A 26,825-nucleotide genomic window follows, 5' to 3' on the forward strand; every position below is an offset into this window, starting at 1 on the left:
TTATACATATACATACATCCACTCTTTTTTAGATTCTGTTCCCATATAGGTCATTAGAGAGTATTGAGTAGAGTTCCCTGTGCTATACAGTAGGTTCTTATTAGTTGTCTATTTTATATATAGTAGTGTGTATTTGTCAATCCCAGTCTCCCAATTTATCCCTTCCCCCTGATTATCTTTTGTATTATACTTACGTTCTCTTCTTTTTGGTTTTTGTGTATGTTTTTAATTTGTGGTTACCCTGTTTTTCAAGTGTAGTAACCCTTTCCTATATCTGCTTGCCTTAGACTGGTAGTCATATGGGTTCAAATACATTTTAGGAAATTTTTTTTTAAAAATCTACATTTTCTTACTCTTCTCCCCCACATTTTATGATTTTGATATCCTCTTTTACATCAAAACGTAAATTGGTACAAACATTTTGCTAGTATTGTTATAAACTCACTATATATATATAGAACCAGTGGCTCAACAATTTCACTTTTAGGTATATAGCCAAGGAAATGAGTACATGTGTTCATGAACGACATGTACAAGAATGTAATAACACTGTTTGTAATAGGAAAAAACTGAAAACTATCCACAAACCCGTTAGCAGTAGAATGGATAAATAAATGTTATATATTTATGCAGTAAAACACTGTACAGAAGTGAAAATGAACTACAACTCCACACATTAGTATGGAAAAATTTTGCAAAGAATGTCAAACAAAAGTAGCAGAAAGTGGGTAACTCAGATGCCATTTATATACAAAAACAGGCAAAACCAGTAGATGGTGTTAAAATTTAGTAAAGTAAGTTACTTTTGGGGGCAAGGTCACCTCCCTGCCTGTCACCCAAGATAAAAGGACATAAGGGTATAAGGGGCACTCTTAGGGTCGTTGGTGATGTTCTGGTTTATAGTTCAGTTTGTGAAAATTCAGTAAAAATATTTATGGTACACTTTTCTGTATGCATATTACATTTCAATAAAAGATTTTTTTTTTAAAAGAGCCAATTTGAAGGGATTCTCTCTGGCCTACGATGGAACAATTTGAGCCTCAAAAAGAAAAATGACTAAAAGTTAAGATTACTATCTTGACCATTAATGGAAGCTGTGAAAGGTTGTTGAGGAACCAGATAGTCTAGGGGTCAGACTGACATCACCTGAACCCAGTATGAGCCTCCTGGTGTACTGCTATCAGAAGCACAAAACCTAAGTTTCTTGCTGCCCTTCCTCTTTCCAAAAAACAGAATTGAATCTACAAAAACATCTAGGTCTAACGGCCAGTTTATAGGAAAGGCAGGCAGTGGAGCAGTAAGTAAGGAATACCACAGGAAGCAATCAGCCAAATCCAGGATGTAGGACATTTCATAAGACAAATGATCAAATCTCCCTCAACAAATCAGTGACAAGGAGGGGATAGAAATAAGTGAAGGAGAATTGTTATAAATGAAAAAGACTTAAGAGACATAACAATCCAAGCTCACTGTTTGGAGACCTTGTTTGGATCCTGATTGGAATAAATCTATTGTAAAGAGCAACTTTAAAGCAATTGGGAGGGACTTCCCTGGTGGTCCAGTGGTTAAGACTCTACGAGGGGCATGGGTTCGTTCCCTGGTTGGGGAAGATCCTGCATGCCTCACTATGTGGCCACAAAAAGCAACAACAACAACTGGGAAATTTTGAGTACAAACTGGGTGTCTGGGATGGTATTGAAGGATTATTGTTAACTTTGTTAGATATAGTATAATTAATTTTGTTAGGTATAGTGTTTATGTAAAAAAAAAAAGTCCTTATCAGTGAGTGCCACAAAAGTTTTTCCAAGTGAAACCACATTTTAGGGTTTGTTATTAGGAAAGAAAATAATGGGAATGGGGGCTTATTTGGAACAAGATTGGCAAAATATTATTTTTGAAATGGGTGATGGGTACTTGTGGGTTAGTTTACTATTCTGTCTACATTTAAAAATGAATTCATTAGGACTTCCTTGGCGGTCCAGTGGTTGGGACTCCATGCTTCCACTGCAGGAGGCGTGGGTTCAGTCCCTGGTCAGGAAACTAAGATCCCACGTGCTGCACAGCCAAAAAAAAAAAAAGGATTCATTGATGCTACTTGGGGAAATTGTCATTCCTTTTACAGCAACAGTATCAATTAGAAATGGAAAGCTGTGGTGAGTCAGGCTCTCCTGCTAGCCTCATACCTGACTTATATCTTCTTTTACATATTACCTATCCCATCATTTCTGGAAACGACTTGGCAGAGCAACTAGGAGGTAACGACTTGGCAGAGCAACTAAGAGATATCTCAACAGAGCAAGAAGTTACATGTATCGGTGGAGGAGAGGCTCTCCCCAAACAGGTAATATGAACATCCTTTTAAATGAGAGGTTTCGATTTACATTTAAAAAGGCAGCTGCAGATTAAAGTGGAAAGCCCACAGACTTTGTAGGCAAGGGGTCCAGGTGTAGATCCTATACAAGTTACTCATTATTTGTGTGACTGCCTCCCCTTAGGTTTAAAAACATGGGGTAGGGGAAGATGTGAGGAGAACTTGTCCTGTCCACCTAACAAGGTTAAGTATCAGTTAAAGTAGTAGATATGAATGCAGTTTATGAACTGTCTGGCAGAAAGATTGCTATGAGATAAACAGTTTTTATTTTTAAAAATTACAAATATCACTGTCCTTAATCTGAGACTTATTTATACCAACTGTGGACCCTGCCAGTTCCAAAACATCATTGATCCACTTTTTGCAAGTTTCTGTTTTTATTTATTCTCTCTAGAAAAGTTACTCTCATATAAATTTACTTATGTGTATAAATGTTTTTTCTTTATTTATTGAAATATAGTTGATGTACAGTATTCTGTTAGTTTCAAATGTACTGCAAAGTGACTTGACATTTGCATACATTATGAAGTGATCACCACAATAAGTTTAGTAACCATCTGTCCCCATACAAAGTTATTACAATATTACTGACCACATTTTTCATGCTATATATTACCTCCCCATGGTTTATTATTTTATAACTGGAGGTTAGTACCTCTTAATCCCCTTCACCTATTTTGCCATACCCCACTCCCCTTCCCTCTGGCACTCACCCATTTGTTCTCTGTGTCTGTTAGTCTGAGTTTTTTTGTTTTGTTTTATTTTTCAGATTCCACATGTAAGTGAGATCATATGGTATTTGTCCACACTCCATACTGTTTCCTATAGTGGGTGCACCAATTTACATTCCCACCAACAGTGCATGAGTGTTCCCTTTTCTCCACATCCTCGCCAATGCTTGTTATTTGTTGTCTTTTTGATGATAGCCATTCTGACAGGTATAAGGTGGTATCTCTTTGTGGTTTTAATCTGCATTTCCCTGATAATTAGTGATGCTGAGCATCTTTTTTTATGTGTCTGTTGGCTGTTTCTTTGGGAAAATGTCTGTTCATGTCTTTTGCCCATTTTTAATCAGGTTGTTTTCTTGCTGTTGAGTTGTGTGAGCTCTTTGTTTATTTTGGATATTAACCTCTTATCAGATGTATCTTTTGTTAATGTCTTCTCCAATTCAGTAGGCTGCCTGTTCATTTTGTTGATAGTTTCCTTTGCTGTGCAAAAGCTTTAGTTTGATGTAGTACTGTTTGTTTATTTTTGCTTGCTTCCCTTGCCTGAGGAGACATATTCAAAAAACAACTGCTAGGACCGATGTCAAAGAGCCTACTGCCTATGTGTTCTTCTAGAAGTTTTATGATTTCAGGTCTTATATTTAAATCTTTAGTCCATTTTGAGGTTACTTTTGTATATGATGTGAGAAAGTAGTCCAGTTTGATTTTTTTGCACGTAGCTGTCCAGATTTCCCAACACCATTTATTGAAGAGGCTGTCTTTTCCCCGTTGTCTATTCTTGCCTCTTTTGTCGTAAATTAATTGCCCATATAAGTGTGGGTTTATTTCTGGGCTCTCTGTTCTGTTCCATTGATCTATATGTCTGCTTATGTGATAGTACCATGCTGTTTTGATTACTGTAGTTTTGTAGTATAGTTTGAAATCAGGGAGTGTAATATTTCCAACTTTGTTCTTCTTTCTTGAGATTGCTTTGGCTATTTGGAGTTTTGTGTTTCCATACAAATTTTAGAATTATTCTAGTTCTGTGAAAAATGTTATTCATATTTTGACAGGGATTGCATTGACTCTATAGATTGCCTGGCGGGGGTATGATTATTTTAACAGTGTTAATTATTCCAATCCATGAGCATAGTATATCTTTCCATTTGTTTGTGTTGTCTTCAATTTCTTTCATCAGTGTCTTATAGTTTTCAGAGTACAGGTCTTTTACCTATTCAGTTAGATTTATTTCTAGGTATTTTGTTCTTTTTGATGTAGTTCACAAATGGGATTATTTTCTTAATTTCTCTTTCTGATAGTTCATTTTTAGTGTGTAGAAATGCAACAGATTTCCGTAGATGAATTTTGTATCCTTCAACTTTACTGAATTCATTTAAATGTTCTATTTTAAAATTCACACAAGAGGGATTATATAATATCCTGTTCTGAGACTGGTTCCTTTTCCCCCAACTTACTGCATTTTGGAGAGCCTTTTAGTGTCAGTCCATAAAGTTGAATCTCATTCTTATTGGCAGTAATAGCTGCACAGTGTTTTTACATAGGAATACATTTTTAGTTAACTCTTCCCTTGCCATGTACACTATGGTTGTTCCCTTTTTCTTTCTTTCTTTGTTGTTGCTGTTGCTTCCTAATGAGATCATGCTGCACTGAGCATCTTTGTACTATTGTCTTGGCAAATATTTGTGATTATATTCATGGGATATATTTCTAGCAGAGAGATTGGTATATCAAAGGAAAGATGTATGTATTTTTAGTTTTGATAGATAATGCCAAGTTGCCCTCTGGAAAATTTGTGCCAGTTTCTACTTGCAGCAACAGTATGTAAGCATGCCCATTTCTCCCTCACCCTCAGTGCTTGGTGTCATCAGACATCAATTTATGCCATCTAATAGATGAAAAAGTAAAAATGTGGTCTCTTACTTGAATTTTCATTTCTTTAATTATAAGTGAACACTTACTGACCATTTGTATTTTTGTGTGAGTTGTTTATATCCTTTGTTTTTTTCCTGGTATTTTTTTTTCTTTATTCACATGAGCCAGGTATTTTATAGCTACTTGAATTGATTATGGACCTAATTTCGAATGTATAACAAACTTAATATTCCCTGTTGTTATTTAACTGGGTCACTTCTAGTTTTGTTTTGTTTTAATATCTTCATAAATATAGCTCTTTTTTGTCATTTGAATGAAAGATAATCAAGAATTTTATAAGCTCAAAGGGTAATAATATTTTCATGGCTTATATTACCTTTGACCAGATTGCATTCTGGAAAGAATGGGAAGTGATTCATGGGTGTTGGGGTTTTTCTTTGGCATTTTCAATTGCATTTGTATCATTTTTGTGTGATTTTTTTGTTAATTTGATAAGAGTTTCACATCTTCTTCAAGACTGATTTTGCATTTTCTCTAATTTGAATGTATTCTGGTTTCCACCTAGCAGTCTCCCCAGAAGTCTAATCCTCTTCTAGCTTCTGCTTCTGTGGATGAGGAAGAAGTGGACACTTGCACAATATGTTTGGAACAGTGGACCAATGCTGGGGATCACCGGCTCTCGGCATTGCGCTGTGGGCACCTCTTTGGGTATAAGTGCATTTCTAAGTGGCTCAAAGGACAGGCACGAAAATGTCCTCAGGTAAAGACCATAGTTAAGAACTGTGCATGTGCACAGTCAACATGTTAAGTCAGGAGGATTCTTAGAACCACACTTACTGTGTCCCATTGGGCTCCTTAGTGCAACAAGAAAGCCAAGCACAGTGACATCGTTGTCCTTTATGCCCGAACCCTGAGAGCTTTGGACGCTAGTGAACAGGAGCTCATGAAAAGGTAGGTGGCAAGAGTCTGCCTAGCTGGAATATTCCCTTTTGGTTCTTTGTATGCACCTCTGAAAAAGGTATGAGTCACTCTTAATGTGGTTCTGAGGCTTTCCTTGGGCCGTGACTGGGGATCTCTGGGGATCGTTGGCAATCTGTCTAACACTGTGATTTATGATACATGTCTGATCATCTGAAGCATGGTTTGCTCTCCATATAGCATTAAAAATGATGATCTGGGGCTTCCCTGGTGGCACAGTGGTTAGGAACCCGCCTGCCAGTGCAGGGGACACGGGTTCGAGCCCTGGTCTGGGAAGATCCCACATGCCATGGAGCAACTGGGCCCATGAGCCACAACTACTGAACCTGCGCTCTAGAGCCCGCGAGCCACAACTACTGAAGCCCGCGTGCCTAGAGCCCGTGCTCCGCAACAGGAGAAGCCACCGCAATGAGAGGCCCGCGCGCCGCAAGGAAGAGTAGCCCCTGCTCACTGCAACTAGAGAAAGCCCGCGCACAGCAACTGACCCAGTGCAACCAAAAATAAATAATAAATTAATAAATTAATTTAAAAAAAAAAAGTCATAGAGAAACCTTTAGCCATACAGTAATACCTCACACCTAGGCTGGGAAGCAGACCCAATCAGAAAGATAGCCTGGATTTTTTGTAGCCTGTCCAGATTCTTCCCTAGGGATTACATTTACTGCCTGCCTCTGCTCCTAAATACTGTGAACACTGAATCAGGGAATCCTCTGTCTTACTCTTTGTAGCCAATTCATGGCCATCTAGAACACACTCCCAAGTCTCAATCTCTTTGTCACTAGAATAGACTTAATGATACTTTTTAAAAACTGAGGATTTTTGTTTCTTGTGTCCCTAAGCCCTCCTGCAACAGTACTCTGCAAAGAAGTCTCATAACTGAAGCTTTGCACTTGTCATACAATGCAAGAAAGTATCGAGATTTTGGAAGCCCATGAACAAATGCTAATAACACTACTTAAAATATGCTCTAAGAACATTAAAGATTAAAAATACCTGCACTGGACTTCCCTAGCGGTCCAGTGGTTAACACTGCACGCTTCCTCTGCAAGGGGCACAGGTTCGATTCCTGGTCAGGGAACTAAGATCCCACATGCCTCGCAGCACAGCCAAAAAAAATAAAAAGAACCTGCACTGAGAGACTACAGGGATGTGGGTTCGCTCATGTATTACTGGTAAAAATGTACACGGGCACAAACATTTAGAGAGGCCTTTGGCAATATGCTTCAGAAGTCTAAAAGTAATTCTGCTTCAGGCATTTTCTCTGAAGAAATGATAAAGGATATGTACAAAGATGTACTTAATCAGACTTGATTTTTTTTTAATTTTTTTTAAATTTTATGGCTGTGTTGGGTCTTCGTTTCTGTGCGAGGGCTTTCTCTAGGTGCAGCAAGCGGGGGCCACTCTTCATCGTGGTGCGCGGGCCTCTCACTATCGCGGCCTCTCTTGTTGCGGAGCACAGGCTCCAGACGCGCAGGCTCAGTAATTGTGGCTCACGGGCCCAGTTGCTCCGCGGCATGTGGGATCTTCCCAGACCAGGGCTCGAACCCGTGTCCCCTGCATTGGCAGGCAGACTCTCAACTACTACGCCACCAGGGAAGCCCCAGACTTGATTTTTGCTTAATACTCTGAGGCACATATCCTAGTTGATAGATGTGGCTCTAGTTGATTCATTTTAATTTCTATATAATATTCTATTTCTCTAATTAGAGTTTACCTATATGTATTTCATATTGGTGGACAGTTAGGTGGTTTCCAGTTTTTGTTAATATAAGCCATGCTGCAGAGAGATAGGTGAGAGTTTCTTTAGGTCTAGAAGTGGCTTTGCTTTATCATAGCGTACATGTAATTTCAGCTTTACTAGATATTGTCAAATTGCTCTTCCAAGAGGCTAATCCAGTATATACCAGCAGCAGTGTAAGAGATTTCTCATTTTTTTTCATACCCTCACCTACTTTGTATTATCAGACTTAATTTTTGCCAGTTTCATGGAGTGAAGTAGTATTTACTTTAATTTGCTTTTCCTCAATCGCGGTTGAACCTACTTTTCTATACATTGTGCTCAAATATTTTGCTCATTTATATTGAAAAAAATATATTGTTTCTTACTGATTTATAGTTCTTTGTTTTCCTTATTCCAACTCTTTGTTGGTTGTATACGTTGCAAATGTCATCTTCTAGTTTATGGTTTGTCTCTTTAACTTGTCTATGGTATCTTTTGTTAAACACAAGTTTTTAATTTTAGTGTAGTCATTTATCAGTCTCTCGTTTTGTGTGTTTTTGTCCCTACTACATTACAATCATGGAGACATAATATCTTCTTTGAAATGTCTTTTTTTTTTTTTTTAATAAATTTTTTCTTTTGGCTGCGTTGGGTCTTCGTTGCTGCCTGTGGGCTTTCTCTAGTTGTGGCATGCGAGGGCTACTCTTCGTTCCGGTGCGCAGGCTTCTCATTGTGGCGCCTTCTCTTGTTGCGGAGCACGGGCTCTAGGCGAACGGGCTCAGTAGTTGTGGCGCATGGGCTTAGTTGCTCTGTGGCATGTGGGATCTTCCTGGACCAGGGCTCGAACCCATGTCCCCTGCACTGGCAGGCAGATTCTTAACCACTGTGCCACCAGGGAAGCCCCTTTTAAATGTCTTTAAAGGTTTTAGTTTTTTTTTTTTTTTTTTTTTTTTTTTTTTTAATTTTTATAATTTTTGAGGAAATTTACCGTGTTGGGGTTCTTAGAAGAGAGTTTATGGTTACATCTTGACCAGAGGTTTTGTTTCACTTTCTTCTCCATTTTGAGTTCTCTCATTCTTTTTTTTTTTTTTTTTTTTAATTTATTTATTTATTTATTTTTATGGCTGTGTTGGGTCTTCGTTTCTGTGCGAGGGCTTTCTCTAGTTGTGGCAAGTGGGGGGCACTCTTCATCGCGGTGCGCGGGCCTCTCACTATCGCGGCCTCTCTTGTTGCGGAGCACAGGCTCCAGACGCGCAGGCTCAGTAGTTGTGGCTCACGGGCCTAGTTGCTCCGCAGCATGTGGGATCTTCCCAGACCAGGGCTCGAACCCGTGTCCCCTGCATTGGCAGGCAGATTCTCAACCACTGCGCCACCGTGGAAGCCCCTAAAAGTTTTAGTTTTTACACTAGTTTTTAGTCTACCTAAAATCTAGTATTATGGATAACCACAATTGTATTAATTGTTAAAATTAATAATTTAAAAACTAATAAATAATTTTAAATTAATAAATAAAAATTTATATAGAAATATTCTTTCTATATAAATTTCCATTGCTACCTCTATCCTAAATTAAGTTTCTATATTATGAATGGACTACTCTGTTGTTCTGGGGTCTGTTTGTTAATTCTTGCACCAGTACTTCAATTTAGTCTTTCCAGCTATGAACATTATATAATATCCTTTCACTTATTCACTGTTTCCTTTGTGTCTTGTATAACTGTATTTTGCTTCTTAAAGGCCTTAACTTTATTCCTAGGTTGCTGTTGTTAGAATGCTATTTCGAATGAATTTTTTTCTGTTATATTTACTAGTCAGTTATCTGGTGTATGGGGAATGCTGTTGATCTAATTTTCTTGATCTTGACTACCGCAGCCTTGCTGAACTCTAATAGTTTGTGGGTTCTCTTGAATTATAAGAGCCACTTTATCCCTTCCTTTCTAATTTTCATCTTTTTTTCTCTCCTATCTCATTGGAGTGGAAATCTCTTTTTTTGCATTTCATGTTTTGAAACATTCAGATTTATGATTTTTATTCCTGGTGAATATGTCCTTTCATTACACATTGTTCCTCTTTATGCCTGTTCATCCTTTTTAATTCTAATCAGTCTTTTTTTAACATTTGCCTAGTGTATACTTTCTGTCTTTTTAACTTCAGCCTCTTTTTTTAATTAATTAATTAATTTATTTATTTATTTATGGCTGCATTGGGTCTTCGTTGCTGCACGTGGGCTTTCTCTAGGCGGGGCTACTCTTTGTTGTGGTGTGCGGGTTTCTCACTGCGGTGGCTTCTCTTGTTGTGGAGCACGGGCTCCAGGCACGTGGGCTTCAGTAGTTGTGGCATGCGGGCTCTAGAGCGCAGGGTCATTAGTTGTGGCACATGGGGTTAGTTGCTCCGTGGCATGTGGGATCTTCCCAGACCAGGGCTCGAACCCATGTCCCCTGCACTTGCAGACAGATTCCTAACCCCTGGGCCACCAGGGAAGTCCAGCCTCTTTTTATAGTGTTCTTTAATTTGAATATCTGATGAACAACCAGTACCTTATTTTCTTTTTATCCAGTAGATAATCTTGGTCTTTTAACAGGTCATTTTTACTCTTTTATAATTTAGTTCTAACTCAAGCAGTGAGCTTGGCTCTAATCCCTCATTTTGCATTTTAGGTCCCCATTCCCTAGTAAGAGCCAAATTCCTGGTCATCACTGCCTACTTCAACACTGAGACCCACCCCAGTAGGCTCATGAGTTCAGCCCTGCATGCTACTTTTCTGTAGTGTTTCTGGGCTTGAGAGATTTTTCACTTGTTATATTTTATTCACTATCATGACATATTTACAGCAAAGTGTGTATATCATAGCATGAATTTACTATGTCATCTTGATGAGAAGTCTTCTGTAGTCTTTCTAATCTCCACCTGTTGCTGGCTTTCCCCCTCTAGTTCCTTAGAAGAGGAGCAGACGCTAAGGAAGAAGGCTGAGTTAGAATCGGCACAGTGCCGGCTCCAGCTTCAAGTCCTCACTGAGGAATGCACTAAGCTTCACAGTCGTGTTCAGGTAAGTTTGCCTTTTCTAATCCAAAGAACTTTTGGAGTAGGAATTAAGAAGGCATCTAAATATTATTTAGTTTCATCTCAGATATGAATAGGATTTACCAGGTTTTTCAGGAAGTAAACATGATCAAGTCTTTATTTCTGATTAGGGCTTATATACATGCTTTATGATGAATTCTACTGCAGTGTGAATTTTTTAAAAATTGAACAGCCACCTGATAATCAAAACTTGTTTAAGTCATTTCACTTCCTTGAATCTACCAATTAAATGAGAATTTCAGACAAAATGACCATTAAGGACTTTCAGTGCTTTATGATTCTGTGCTCTCCCTGTTTCAATTGCTTGTTGAAATATTGTGAAAACTGCAGCAGTTCTTTAGGATTCATGTTAACATTTTCTTGTAAAGGATAAGAAATATCCTTGTATTAGATCAAGGAATTGTGTATGAGGGGAATACCAAACGAAAAAGCTTCACATTTACAAAATCTTTTTCATTTTAGGACTTGAAAAAACTTATTGTGCAGCATCAGGGTCAGATTTCACAGCTGACCGGGAGTTCCCAAGCACGTTTCCTAAGCAGCCTGCCCTCCAGCCAGAGCCGACACAAATACCATTTCCAGAAGACATTCACAGTGTCTCAAACAGGAAACTGCCGAGTCATGACATACTGTGATGCTCTGAGCTGCCTGGTAGTATCACAGCCTTCTCCTCAGGCCTCCTTCCTTCCAGGTGAATAGTCCAGAACCTCAGGTGTTTTTTTGTTTTTGTTTTGTTTTGTTTTTTTAAGGAATATTTATTTATTTATTTTTTGGCTGCGTTGGGTCTTCGTCGCTGCGCGTGGGCTTTCTCTAGTTGCGGCGAGAGGGGGTTACTCTTCATTGTGGTGCATGGGCTTAGGAGATGCAGTGGCTTCTCTTGCTGCAGAGCACGGGCTCTAGGCACGCAGGCTTCAGTAGTTGTGGCTTGTGGGCTCTAGAGTGCAGGCTCAGTAGTTGTGGCGCACGGGCTTAGTTGCTCTGCGGCATGTGGTATCTTCACAGACCAGGGTTCGAACCCGTGTTGCCTGCGTTGGCAGGTGGATTCTTAACCACTGCGCCACCAGGGAAGTCCCCAGAACCTCAGTTTTTATGTTCATTATTGGACTCTATTTCTCTCCTCCCTTCTTGGAGAATCCAGGACTCACTAGTAAGTGAACACTGTCCACAGCCCACCAAATCACTTTTTCCTAGTCACTTTCCTATTAATACAGATACTTTAGGGTACTGCAAAGATATCTGTACTGTCTGTTGATGTCATTCTGTAAATTTGTTCACCAAAAGGGTAGAGATACTGAACCATGGTAAAGTGAGAGAATATGTACTTAGAAGTGTGGGTTGTCCAAGGATAAGAACATCATTCCTGTATGTCCCACTAAAGTACAGATTCATTTTAGACTAGAAATATTTGAAAAAACACTACCCCAAGCTCTAATTCGAGTTAAAACAAGATTTAATGCTTATTTTCAGTAGTGTTCAAATTGACAAATTCCAAATAAAAGAATTTGGGAACATTATTATTTTATTAATATTATACTGCTTTTCTCTTTTTTGTGTGCTTTTCAAGCTTAATTTTAGGTTATCCTAATGTTGAAAACCAAATCTCACATGCCCAATGTTGTAGATGTTTTTCCTGCTGTCTTCAGCATATGATTTCTGCCAACTGTCAGGTCCCTTTGCTTCAGCCTGATTTCCTGTCCCCCGACTTAGAAGTTACATTCAAATGCTTCAAAACTACGTCCCCCACACTTAGGTATATATAGGATTGGTGGTGGAATCCCTAGATTATCTTATATTTCTCTATTCACTAATATTACCTATGAGTTGAGAGGCTATCAGGAGGCTCCAATTGAGGGGAAAGTAAAAGGATTGTTTATAATGTTCCTATATCCCATTCAAAATTTTAATAAAAAGATTTATCATCATATAAAACCCTCCCCATTAATTGGAAAAATACTTATTTCTTCCAGTTGTTTCCCCAAATTGGGTGTGATCTGTTCCTTTATTTCTTAATGTGTCTATTCCATACTGCACAGCTGATAGACTGATGATGCTAATTTCCTCTTGTTTCCTTTAATGATTAACTAGGCAAATACTCATGTTCCCTTGTTGATTTAAAGCCTGTAGTTTCTGTGTTTGTTTCTCTGGCTCTCCTAATTCTGTTTCAGGAGAAAACACAGTAAACTTTCTCTCACTTTTTTCCCTAGTGAAGCAGAAGTGTGATCTTCAATCTAGGATTTGACAAATTTTGTTTGTGTATAACTCAGGTAAAATAGATACTTGGTAAAAATAAATGTATTATCATAACCTGGTAAGAGAACAGAGTAACAAATAAATTTAAAAGGACAAGTTTTTGGCTTTCTTTTCCTCTCTTGGAATGATATACCTTGATTAGCATACTTGATGTCATCTGTTTTCATTCTGTTTCAGAAAAAGGTAACATATCTTGACCACCTGACACAGAAATTACTTATCTCCATTCTGTATTGTTCATTATCTCTTCTACATCTTGAGTATCTGTGGTTCAGGTGGAATAGTGTCTTTCTCTCTCTCTCTCTCTCTCTCTCTCTCCCTCTCCCCCAACAGCTTTATTATTAAAGTATAATTGATGTACAATAAACTGCACATACTTAACGTGGTATATACCATTTGGTGAGTGTTGATACATGTATACACTCCTGAAACCATCGCCACAGTCTACATAATGAACATATCTGTCACCCTGAAAGTTTGCTCAAGCCCTTTTGTAATCCATCATCCACCTGTCCCTCCCTCCTCTCCCCATCCCCAGGCAACCACGTTCTGTCATGATAGATCAGTTTATATTTTCTAGAATTTTACATAAATGGAACCATACAGTGTTACTCTTTTTTTGTCTGGCTTTTTTCAACATAACTTTTTTAAGATTAGCCATATTATTGTGTCTATCAGTAGTTCATTTCTTTTTATTGTTGGGTAGTATTCCATTGTATGTATATACAATGCTTTATCATTCACTTATTGATAGATATTTGGGATGGAATGTATTTTTTAAAATAAATTAGAACTCCGGGGAATTTTTATTTTCTTTGTTCGACTAACTTTTTCCCAGAGACATGCCAAGAAAGGTGAAGAAAGGACCTACTTGAAATGGTAGTTTGCTTTGTCCTAAATTGACTTTCAGTGATCTGTTTCACTCTCTCGTATCTTTGGCAGGCTTTGGTGTTAAGATGTTGAGTACTGCCAACATGAAAAGCAGTCAGTATATTCCCGTGCATGGCAAACAGATACGTGGACTGGCTTTCAGCAGTCGATCCAAAGGCTTACTTCTCTCTGCTTCCCTGGACAACACTATTAAACTGACCAGGTGAGTGCTTTGTGGGGAAGATGGGCCCTGGGTTGCCTAGGGTTGAATAGTGTGGGAATTAGTTATCTGTGTTATGATGACCTTGGCTTTTGTGGGGGTGGGATGGGAGATGTGTAAGGCATTGTCTTCTCAGATCCAGCTTCATTGATTTTAAAATGTATTGCTTTAAAAAGTGGACACAGCTGGTGACAAAACAGAACGTGTGGTGTTCCATTTCTTAAAAATTATATATGTTACAAAATATATCTTAAGTCATGCAGATGAGAGTAACACCCTAGAGTTGGTAGAATGACAATATGGAGGGAGCCTTGGTACTGACACCATGGAGTCACCATACTAGCTTGGGACTGCTTATTCCTTGTCTGTTCCCGGATCGTTGTACCTAACAGAAATGCCTACCAGGAACTCATTGTCCCGGGTGCCATGATGACTGCTCTCATCAGTAACCCTCAGTTACTACATTTTATCTTTCACATGCTCTGCAAGTACCCTGCACCAGATCTGAGTGTGCTCCATGCCTTTATCTTCTAGAAAGTAGTTCTAACCCACACACCTATGGCCACCTAATCTACGACAAAGGAGGCAAGGGTATACAATGGAGAAAAGACAGCCTCTTCAGTAAGTGTTGCTGGGAAAACTGGACAGCTACATGGAAAAGAATGAAATTAGAACACTCCCTAACACCATACACAAAAATAAACTCCAAATGGATTAAAGACCTAAATGTAAGGCCAGACACTATAAAACTCTCAGAGGAAAACATAGGCAGAGGACTACCCTGGGGGTGCATAAGAATATGCCTGCCAATGCAGGGGACACGGGTTCGAGCCCTGGTCCAGGAAGATCCCACATGCCATGGAGCAGCTAAGCCCGTGCGCCACAACTAATGAGCCTGCGCTCTAGAGTGCGCAAGCCACGTCTACTGAGCCCGCATGCCACAACTACTGAGCCCGCACACCTAGAGCCTGTGCTCCGCAACAAGAAAAGCCAAGGCAATGAGAAGCCCGCGCACCGCAACAAAGAGTAGCCCCTGCTCGCCACAACTAGAGAAAGCCCATGTGCAGCAACGAACCCCAATGCAGCCAAAAATAAATAAATAAATTTATTTAAAAAAAAAAAAACATAGGCAGAACACTCTTTGACATAAATCACAGCAAGATCTTTTTTGACCCACCGCCTAGAGTAATGAGAATAAAAACAAACAAAAGGGACTTAATTAAACTTAAAAGCTTTTGTACAGCAAAGGAAACTATAAACAAGACAAAAAGACAACCCTCAGAGTGGGAGAAAATATTTGCAAATGAAGCAACTGACAAAGGATTAATCTCCAAAATATACAAACAGCTCATGCAGCTCAATATCAAAAAAACAAATAACCCAGTCAAAAAATGAGCGGAAGACCTGAGTAGACATTTCTCCAAAGAAGACATACAGATAGATGGCCAACAAACCATGAAAAGATGCTCAACATCACTAATTATTAGAGAAATGCAAATCAAAACTATAATGCAGTATCACCTCACACTGGTCAAAATGGCCATCATCAAAAAATCTACAAACAATAAATGCTGGAGAGGGTGTGGAGAAAAGGGAACCCTCCTGCACTGTTGGTGGGAATGTAAATTGATACAGCCACTATGGAGAACAGTATGGAGGTTCCTTAAAACACTAAAAATAGAACTACCATATGACCCAGCAATCCCACTATTGGGCATACACCCAGAGGAAACCATAATTCAAAAAGACACATGCTGGGGACTTCCCTGGTGGCGCAGTGGTTAAGAATCCACCTGCCAATGCAGGGGACACAGGTTCGAGCCCTAGTCCGGGAAGATCCCACACGCCGTGGAGCAACTAAGCCTGTGTTGCACAACTACTGAGCCTGCGCTCTAGAGCCCACGTGCCACAACTACTGAAGCCTGCACGCCTAGAGCCTGTGCTCCACAACAAGAGAAGCCACTGCAATGAGAAGCCAGCGCACCGCAACAAAGAGTAGTCCCCGCTCAGTGCAACTAGAGAAAGCCCGCGCACAGCAACGAAGACCCAATGCCACCAAAAAATAAATAAATAAATAAATAAATTTATTTTTTAAAAAAACAAAAAAACACATGCACTCCAGTGTTCATTGCAGCTCTATTTACAGTAGCCAGGACACGGAAGCAACCTAAATGTCCATCAACAGAGGAGTGGATAAAGAAGATGTGGTACGTATATACAATGGAATATTACTCAGCCATAAAAAGAAACGAAATTGGGTCATTTGTAGAGATGTGGATGGACCTAGAGACTGTCATGCAGAGTGAAGTAAGTCAGAAAGAGAACAACAAATATATTAATGCATATATGTGGAATCTAGAAAAATGGTATAGATGATCTTATTTGCAAAGCAGGAATAGAGACACAGACATCGAGAACAAATGTATGGATACCAAGGGGGGAAAGAAGGGGGTGGGAGGAATTGGGAGATTGGGATTGACATATATACACTATTGCTATTATGTATAAAATAGGTAACTAATGAGAACCTACTCTATAGCACAGGGAACTCTACTCAGTGCTCTCTGGTGACCTAAATGGGAAGCAAATCCAAAAAAGAAGGTATCTATGTATACGTATAGCTGATTCATTTTGCTGTATGGTAGAAACTAACACAAGTTTGTAAAGCAACTGTACTCCAATAAAAATTAATTAAAAAAAAAAAGTAGTTCTGATTAGATGTCTCTTAGTTGGCTTCTTATTTAATTTCTCCAGCTAAATCTGAGGGACATCATGATGCCTGCTCCAGGCCTGATATACCTTTTGACTTTTCAAGAATGCCTCAGCTTAATTTTACCCCCAAAATCAATGTACCATTATGTTTTATGTGTATCTATGTGCTATGACTTATTTTAGTAATGTTGAAAATTAGGGGGAGAAAGAAAGGTTAAATAGCAACGTGTTATTAGTGACTACCTCTGGATGATTGGATTATAATTTATTTTTATTTTTCTTATATGTATTTTCTAGTTTTTCAATATTAAATATTGATTACCTGTGTAATAGGTAGCTATGGAGAAGGTAATAGGGGTAGAGTAGGGAATGTACTGTTTATCTGTCCCTTTAACTTATTCTTTTACTTCCTTACAGCTCAGGAGGAAAACCTGTCCCCCAAAACAAATATTTTGGAATTAAAAGGAGTTATCTGGGCAGTCCCTAGGGGGAATTGGGAATCCAGATAGTTGGTGTGTGGTTATGTTCTTAAAGGATCATCATTAAAATGATAATCTTTACATCTTTCTTCTGTATTTGATTTTTGTAATGCATAGTTGTAAAAGTCTTTTTTAACTCCACAGCCTGGAGACAAATACTGTGGTCCAGACTTATAATACTGGACGTCCTGTCTGGAGCTGCTGCTGGTGTCTTGATGAAAACAATTACATGTATGCTGGATTGGTCAACGGTTCGATTCTGTTGTATGACCTTCGAAACACAAGCTTTCATATCCAGGAGTTAGTACCTCAGAAAGCTAGGTAGGGAGCCACCTGTAGGTAACAGCTTTCTCTTAGACTGTGATTGTATTAATCCTGTCTTTTGAGAGTGTTTCACAGTTGATCAGAATTCCTAACGGAGGGCATTTCTCTTGAGTCCACTGATCTATTCTCACTTCAGAATCAGTAAGATCCTTAGAGTTTGTGTTCATGATAGTTCATATGGTAGAAAGTTCTGGTACCAAATATAACCAGATTGACCCAACATGCCAAAATGAAATCAGATATGTGTTCAGAGCCCAGCTCCACCATTTATGAGCTGTGTGACCTTGGTCACATTTCTTGGCCTGTTATGAGCTTCATCTGTGAAATGTGGTTAGCACCGTCTTGCTTTAATAGACACACATGTCTAACACATAGGAAGAGATCAGTAAAGAGCAGCCCAATAAAAAGTGATTTAAAACTTCCCTAATCCACAGCTGAACCACCTTGGTCTAAGGATACCATATTACTATGATTTATCCATTTATAATCCAGTTATAGAGTTGGGAGGTTTGTGAAGTTGGCCCAGGTTCTGAGGATGGGTAGCCACCAGCACCACTTTGGCTCTTCAGAGTGTACAAAAAGGGGGGTAGAGCAATCTAAACATAAAGATATCACTATAGTAATAATTGTTTACTGAAACCTAGCCTCAGCACTGTGGGGTTTTCGTTTCATTTGGGTTGAGTGGAGTCGTTCTTCAGTGATGTGGTTCATGGGCCTGAAGGTGACTGATATAAGTTTATACAAATTCGAACTTCAGGCAAACAAGGTGACTGCCGTCTATGTAGAGGATCCACGTAGACAATAAAATACAGCAAATAGCAAGGGAAGAATATGTATTTGTTTTTGTTTTAGTTTGCTTAGGTTAGCTTCATTATGACAAGGAAATGAAACAAAGCAGGCAACGTGATCACTTTGGCAGCTTCAGCAGAAACGAGTTCATAGGAACATAGTCTGTAGGCTAATATTTCTGAGAGAACTCTTGGCGTGCAGTCTGGGTCATATGATTGCAGAAAGACATTTAGAAAATCTCTAAAGAAACAATCCTGTTTCTGAATTAAAATGTAGTTGCTTTAGGCTGTTTTTTTTGTTTGTTTGTTTGTTTTTTGGCCGTGCCACACAGCTTATGGGATCTCAGTTCCCTGACCAGTGGTCGAACCTGGGCCCACAGCAGTGAAAGCACAGATTCCTAACCACTGGACCACCAGGGAATTCCCTAGGCTGGATTTTAATTGAGGGGGTCTGTCAACTACAGCTTGGAAGCTTTAGTTTATTAGATGTATAAGCTGAATTTCCTTCCTGACTTTTCTTGTGTATGTGGCTAACCCCATTTCCAGAAGCTTCACGCCAGTCAGTTCTTGTGTTTGTAATCTTATACTTTTAAATTTCCTAGTCCTTTTTTTTCCCGTTGCTTTTAGAGCATGTGGTGTCCCCTCTGAAACTGAATGTGGAATATTATATGTATGCTCTTTTGTTTCTGCAGAGTGGGTTGGTAGTTTTATCAGCTGTGAGAGGATAGTCACCCTCAGAAGTTTTTTAACCTTTTCTATAGAGTTAGGAAAGTCCTCAAGGGCTCCTGGTAGTGGGGTCTGGAGCAATCCAAGTATTGGAAGGTGAGGCATAATTTCCTTTCTTTCCCTTCAGATGCCCGCTGGTATCCCTGTCATACATACCCAGAGCTGCCTCGGCTGCATTTCCATATGGTGGGGTGTTGGCTGGAAGCTTGGAGAATGCTTCCTTTTGGGAGCTGAAAATGGGCTTTACTCATTGGCCTCACGTGCTGCCCATGGAGCCTGGGGGCTGCATAGACTTTCAGACAGAGAGCAGCACCCGGCACTGTCTTGTGACCTACAGGCCTGGTGAGTGTTGTTGGCATGTCCTCGTGGGACCTGTGGTTTGTTTGGGAGCAGATTGGTAGAGGGGAGAAAAGGAGAGCTTGTCCTAGCCTTCAGGTGGTACTGGTAAGCCCCTCACAGACTAATAGCTCTTGCTACTACAGTGAGGACAGTGGCCCCAGGTTCTTCCACAGAGCCTGCCTCCCTTTTCCTCACTTGTGTGAACTGGGACATATTTGGCCAGGTACTCCTTGGAAGTGAATCAGCCACTTTAGGAGCCCCTATGACTTAAGACAGTAGTGGAATGAGGAGACCTGCTCTTGAAGCCACTGAGCTACCCTTAGATCAGTGTCATGTTTTCTACTTGCCCCTCATTTCACTTAAAAGAAAGGCCCAGATAAGGGGAGTCATGTAAAGAACCCAGACTCTAGGCTATTAGCTGTTCTTCCTTATTTGGGGCCAACACACGTCAGTGAAGAGTAGATGGACAACCGTAGTGGCCCTAGCCAGCTGAACTTCTCATGGCCTCCAGAACCAGAACTGCAACCCTTGACGACCAACTATGCTAAAATTCACAGGTTCTTCCTAGCTGAAAGGTATGAATCTAAATTCCTGATGAGCTATACTGATGGTCAGGCAGATGTTTTGTAAGAGATAGTCATTAAAGTGCTCATACTTCTGCTAGTTGTGGATTGACCTAAGCATTTTAAGTTTTGTTTGAGCTGAGAAGCTGCTTCAGCAGACTCTTCTTTCCCTTTTGGTTTTAGTCATCTAGGTCCTCTATCTCCAAGGATTTGCTATGACTTTAGAAAGCTTGGGGATCCCATTTTGTTCTCTAGCTTTTCTTTGCCTCCCAGCAGAACCACTTGTATGTGCTTCCCCTTCTGTAATAATATGCTTTCACTTTATATGTACAGTTCCAGGGATTAATGGGGTCCTGACTGGGGGAAGGAAAAAACCTTGTAGTCAGAACCCTTAAGGAAGACAAAAACCCAAACAGAGGTCTGGCCGGTTACAGTGATTTTCCTAAAAAGGCTAGCTCATTCTCAGAATTGTTTCCTTCATATACAAAAACCTATTGTAGATAACTTGCTTCATCCTAGCCTAGGGTTCTGAATTTCATTTGTGATGTATTATTTTGTTCTTGTTATGTTTGCTGTGTCACTATTCATGATGGTTTGATAAAATTGTGCCCTTTCCACTCAACTAACTGGTAACCAAGTTCATGTACTTGGTTAATTTCTTTGGACCATCCCCATGGATCAATACTGATTTCTCTGTCTCATAGATAAAAATCACAGCACCTTACGAAGTGTACTCATGGAGATGTCCTATAAGCTGGATAATGCTGGAGAGCCAATCTGCTCCTGCCATTCTATACAAACATTCCGTGGGGGACCCACTTGCAAACTACTGACCAAAAGTGCCATTTTCCAAAATCCAGAGAATGATGGCAGCATCCTGGTGTGTACTGGGGATGAAGTGTCAAATTCTGCCCTGGTGAGTAGTCTGTCAGTTTTTTATACTGACTTATATAAAGCAAAGAGCCAAAGTTCTCCATAATTGCATGTATCTTCATACGTGTATATGTGTGGTTGCTTAGTTTATTTTTTACACAAGTCACACTTTATTGATACATACTATTCTATAGTTTGCTCTTTCCTATTTAACTTCCTGTTTTGGATATCTTTCCATACCAATATCTTTAGATTGACCTCACTCTTTTTATGTGAGCTATAGTGTCTCATGGGCCATATTGTGAACCTTTTAAAAAAAGTGCTACTGAAACCTCTATAAAATAATTGATCAGGCATCAGCTTCATCAATTCAGGATGAATTTACAGTGCAGGGGTCAGCCTGTCACCACCTGAATACATTGATCAACCTTTGCATCACTGTAAGTGGGTTAACCAGAAATAATTTGCCTCTTGATGTGAGGCAAAATGAAGCACACGATGCCATCTCTGTGGTGTCCTTGAACCCATAGAGCAGCACTGTCCAATTATGTCACACTGGCCATGTGAGCACTTGAAAGTAGTTAATGTGAATGAAGAACTTAATTGTAAAATTTTTATGTAATTTAATTTAAATGTAAAGAGCCTTATGTGGCATACTGTATAACACAGGAAACTCTGCTTAATGCACTGTGGTGACCTAGATGGGAAGGAAATCCAAAAAAGAGGGGATATATGTATATGTATAGCTGATTCATTTTGCTGTACAGTAGAAACTAACACAACATTGTAAAGCGTCTATACTACAATAAAAATTAATTTTAAAAAAAAGAGCCTTATGTGACTAGTGGCCACCATATTGGATAGCACCACTCTAGAGTCTAATGCTTTCATTTACTGGAATTGCAGTGGGTAGAGGAACAAGTTAAGTAATAGTACAGAAAGCAAACACACAAATCTAGGTTGTGGACATTCTATAGGACAACTGATCCTGCTTCCACAACAAGTCAGTGGCAGAAGAAAAAAAAGTGGGGAGGTTGGATCTGCTCTAGGTTAAAAGAGGCTTGGGACTTCCCTGGCAGTCCAGTGGTTAAGACTCTGTGCTTCCACTGCAGGGGGTATGGGTTCTATCCCTGGTTGGGGAATTAAGATCCTGCATGCCATGTGGTGTGGCCAAAAAAAAAGAGGCTTGTTTAAATTTATGACTATTGGACTTCCCTGGTGGTCCAGTGGTTAAGAATCTGCCTGCCAATGCAGGGGACACGGGTTTGATCCCTGGTCCAGGAAGATCCCACGTGCCGTGGGGCAACTAAGCCCTTGCGCCACAACTACTGAGCCCACACTCTGGGGCCTGCGTGCCGCCACCACTGAGCCCTCGTGCTGCAACTACTGAAGTCCGTGCGCCTAGAGCCCATGCTTCACAACAAGAGAAGCCACCGCAATGAGAAGCCTGCGCACCGCAATGAAGAGCAGCCCCCGCTCGCAGCAACAAAGACCCAGGGCAGCCAAAAAAAAAAAAAAACAGACATTTATGACTACCAAGTATAATGTGGACCTTACTTGGATCCTGATTCAAACAAACCAAATATAAAAAGAGACTATCAGAAAGTTTTTATTATGCACTAGGTATTAGAGAATACTATAAATTATTGCTCATTTTGTTAGGCATAGTGACACTGAGGTGTAAGAAAATGTCTTTTTTTTTTTTTTTTTTGGCTGCGTTGGGTCTTTGTTGCTGCACACGGGCTTTCTCTAGTTGCTACGGGTGCTACTCTTCATTGCGGTGTGCAGGCTTCTCATTACAGTGTTACAGTGGCTTCTCTTGTGGAGCACGGGCTCTAGGCTTGCGGGCTTCAGTAGCTGTGGCACGCGGGCTCGGTATTTGTGGTGCACGGGCTTAGTTGCTCAGCAGCATGTGGGATCTTCCCAGACCAGGGCTCGAACCCGTGTCCCCTGCATTGGCAGGTGGATTCTTAACCACTGCGCCACCAGGGAAGTCCCAAGAAAATGTCTTTTTTTAGAGATGTATACTTATGTATATAAGGGTAAAATGACATGATGTCACCAAAGAAAAAAATAAAATCAATAAAGCAGGTATGGTAAAAGCTTAGTAATCTGGGTGATGGATGGCTCATTGTCCTATTGTACTTTTTATTACTTTAATTTTTTTTTTCCACAATAAAAAATTTTTTTAAAGGAGAAGAAAGCACCAGTTAGAATATAGGTTCCATGAGGGCAGAGACAGGGACTTTTTGTCTTGTTGACCCTTCTTTCCCTAAAAGAGTTCTTGGCACATAGATTGAAGCGGTGAATACTAGGCTTGGTTTTCAGATCCACTCACAGGTAGACTAATTGCTGATTATAGTAGGTGAGGCCATACGTGACCTATGTCAGGTGTGTTGGCTTTGTGCAACCTTGTGAAGGTTAGGGACAGTCTGTTTTGCTCCCCAGGCAATGCTGTCTCTGCGGTGCTTTCAAAGTTGTGTGATGATAAAGAATGCAAGTCCCTAGCTGAATTGAAGGGACCTAGCTGACCTTTGTCTCTGCTTTTCTTTTTTAGCTGTGGGATGCTGGCAGTGGCTCGTTGCTGCAGGAACTGCAGGCTGATCAGCCTGTCTTGGACATCTGCCCATTTCAGGTGAACCATAACAGCTACTTGGCTACCTTAACGGAGAAGATGGTCCACATCCATAGGTGGGAGTGACCATGGTCTTGAAACTTGTCGGGCATGCTGCTGGTTAATGTTAAATGTTGTTTGTTAGCACCTGGCAGCCCTGAGCAAGATCTGTGCTTATTGTCTGTGGCCTAGAACTTTTGGGATTGTGGTTCCGTTGGGTTAGTATGATTCTAGGACTCCAGGTCAGCAAAGCACTACAGATTGTGTATTTTCAGTGTCCATCAAAAGAGTCAGTGACTGGTACTCCATCACATTATACATTTCTTGGGGGTAAAAGCCTTCATGAATCTTCGTTGAGAATCAATATTTTTGATCAGACTTTCTGCCGAACCTCGGAGAGTATCCTCCCAGAAGTCATTTAGGATATGTGTGTGCACCAAGCATTTCCAGAGGATGTGACATCCCACCAGACTGGTCTTGTCACTTGAGCTATATGACTTGGGAATGCGTATGTTCCTGAAGGGACTAACCATCTTCCTGATGCTGCTTGGATGCAGCCTGGATGCAAAAGAATCTTTAGTTGAACACAAGAGGGCACTGTAGAATCTTCCAAAGGATTTGATCTATTTCTGACCTTGCGGCCTGATAACCTTTTAGTAACTTGGTCTCATCCCTACAGAAGTGTGTGGTAGAGCACATCTGGTCTGCTTTGTGGCAGGAACAGTAATATTCAGGTGTGCAGTGCTGGGATATTGGTAAACCCAGTGATGGTGGTGGCTGATGAGCTGTAGACCCTTCCCTAATGCCGAGTGTACGGAGTTCGTCACATTGTGGGAGTCAAGGAGAGAGACCAGTTGTTTGAGCAGTGAGGAAGACTCACTTTTTTTTCCAGCCAGCTTAGGATCTCAGGATTGGTTTTATATAAGCCAATGCTTTGAAGGCCACTCTTTGTCCCTCTCACTAGGAAAAGATGAGCCGTATGTCAGAGCTCTTACTTGAGTCTTCTAGTATGAGAGATCAGGAGCAAGGGGCTAACCAAGAGAGGCTTACAAAAGAGAAGCTACTCAGACTGCTGTTGAAAGCAAAAGAAGGACTTGTGTTTTCCATTTTGAAAGAGTCTCTCTCTGAATAAAGTCAACCCCTTGGAGTGAGGAGCCATTCTTGAGCGTGTTTAGAATTCCCAGGTTAAATCCTTCCCCCAGGTGAAACTGATGTTTGATTCCAAGTTCCTCTGATTTGCCTCCCTTCCTAACTTTAAAAAAAAGTGTTGTTAGTAAAACAGTTGTTCTCAGGAAGATAACAGTGGTTGGAGGCCTATGTGGTTTGCAGGGAGATGCCCACCAGCTTTCATTTCAGCCCTGGATTGTCCAACTTTGGGAGCTGCACTTTTCTCCAATAGAGGGCTCACTTTATATCTGTTTGCTTTGCCAAAGGCTACTCTGCTAAACTGTTGTCCACAACAGAACATATCTCAAGGTGTGTGCTCCTTGTTCTTGGGAGCAGGATGGCTAACAGTGTGATTTTCTTAAATAATAGGAATTTTATTTTATTTTATGTATAAGTTTTATCATTTTTATTTTAAAACAGTTCTGACCGGTCAACTCCTGAACTGTTTCCAGCATTTCTCACCAGCAAGGGGTTATTGCAGTAGATTTCCCCAGAGTTCCACATTCTAGTTGTGCTTTTAAAGAGTGACCTCCTATTTAAGGACATCTTTCAAAAAGCCAGTTTCCAGAGCCTGGGAAAGAGCCCCCTTTTCTAGAGGAGGTGTTCCTTTTGATATGTTGATGATTAAGAATGACTGCCAGGTCTAGAGCTTCAGTGGCAGAGAAGGATTTGAATGAAAAAGCAGAGCTCATCTGGTTTCAGCCAATGATAAGATAACAGGATGCAAGTGGTCAGGCCCTGGCTGCCTCTGTCTTTGGCAGGGGCAGAACCCAGGGCAGGGTTAGGATTTGACTAATGTTGAAGTACACTCAGCTGATGCTGATTAATCCCCCCAAGTGTAGGAACCAAGGGACTTGTATTACTAGGGAAGTTGGAAGAATCTCATGTCTTACCAATCCTTGCATTCCTCTAGTAAATTTAGATGTTTTAGAAGCAAATTCTTGGGACTGTGACTGATTTCTCCAAAGGAAAAAAACTTTGCCCCTGCCCCCGCTCTCCTCTGCCTGGCAGGAGAGATTACCTCTGTAGACCCAGACTCTGCCCCACCATGTTCCCTCACCCCTGGCTCTAAGTTTGTTTTCCCATTTGAGGGTTTGGAGTTAAGCAGACTCAAAAATATTTTCTTGTTGTATATATCCTTATACCTGCTTTGAAAACCGGACAGTGGGATCTCTGTTCATGTTCTGTGTTTTAATGTTTGTGTTTTATGTTTTAATGTTAATATGAAAATAAAGCATTTACCATGTGTACCTGCTCCTGATGTCTTTTGTCTTTTTTTTTTTTGGCTGTGTTGGGTCTTAGTTGCAGCACACGGGATCTTCATTGCCATGTGCAGGCTTCTCTTTAGTTGTGGCATGCGGGCTCTCTAATTGTGGCGCTCGGGCTCCAGTAGAAGCCCTAGAGTTGGCCATGACCCCAGTTCCTCTCATGAAGGTGGTATCCTGACGAGGTAGAGAGAGTGACAGTACTTAACATCACTAGGCAAACAATATGCCCCTTTCCTCAGTTCACCTGAGTCACTTGCTGCCTGAGTCAAGGAAAGGAAACAAATACATTAGCAGATGCTAACATTTGCTTCTCTGATTAAGACCCCTCCCTCCCCCCCCCAAAAAAGACGTGAAATTCCTTTAGGAACCATAGTTTGTACAACTTGGCAAATTGTTGTAAGGGAGGTAGAACACCCACACTCCAGAATACTGGGTTCTTCTCTCTGGGTCTTAACAACCCTAGACGAAATAGGGTTCTCACCCTAGACAATCACTGAGATTTCTGTGACAAGTTCAGATCCCTTAGCGGGATAATTTGGAGTGCCTGGAAGTATGTTATTCCATTTTTCATCCCTTTACTCTTGTTGATATTAAGCCACTGCTGTCGTTCCAGCTCAGTAGTCATACTGTTTTGTTTCTTAAAATTAAAAAGTAATCAGAATAGTTCATTTTAGATTTATAATAACAACTTACATTTACTGAGTATGTACCTAATGCTGTGGTATACCTTTTATATGAAAGGAACTTTCAGAGAAGTGAAAGAATTTGCCCAGGTGTGGTGGCCATGAACATGTGCCTTTCAGATCTCCAACCAAGGAGGGCATAATTGACTGCTGTTCCAGCTGCTGAGCTCTGAAATCCACTACTGCATCACAGCAAGGCCGC

At 40.3% G+C, this 26,825-nt stretch overlaps 1 protein-coding gene across 3 annotated transcripts in view; it reads left to right on the forward strand.

Moving 5' to 3' along the window:
- RFWD3 (ring finger and WD repeat domain 3) overlaps positions 1-25,927 on the forward strand; it is a 42,205-nt gene extending 16,278 nt beyond the window's left edge. For 2 of the 3 annotated variants that reach the window (XM_068527828.1, XM_068527827.1), the window contains exons 4-13: positions 2,244-2,341; positions 5,534-5,728; positions 5,828-5,919; positions 10,598-10,712; positions 11,210-11,438; positions 13,940-14,090; positions 17,423-17,599; positions 19,244-19,458; positions 20,723-20,934; positions 23,449-25,927. In XM_068527828.1, the coding sequence (XP_068383929.1) occupies positions 2,244-2,341; positions 5,534-5,728; positions 5,828-5,919; positions 10,598-10,712; positions 11,210-11,438; positions 13,940-14,090; positions 17,423-17,599; positions 19,244-19,458; positions 20,723-20,934; positions 23,449-23,592 (1,628 nt within the window). In that variant the 3' untranslated portion in view covers positions 23,593-25,927. The remainder of the gene's footprint in view (positions 1-2,243; positions 2,342-5,533; positions 5,729-5,827; positions 5,920-10,597; positions 10,713-11,209; positions 11,439-13,939; positions 14,091-17,422; positions 17,600-19,243; positions 19,459-20,722; positions 20,935-23,448) is intronic. The other variant, XM_068527829.1, reaches the window with a different exon arrangement.
- Positions 25,928-26,825: the final 898 nt, after the last annotated feature.

Source organism: Eschrichtius robustus, chromosome 19, assembly GCF_028021215.1.
Source record: "Eschrichtius robustus isolate mEscRob2 chromosome 19, mEscRob2.pri, whole genome shotgun sequence".
Taxonomy (NCBI): domain Eukaryota; kingdom Metazoa; phylum Chordata; class Mammalia; order Artiodactyla; family Eschrichtiidae; genus Eschrichtius; species Eschrichtius robustus.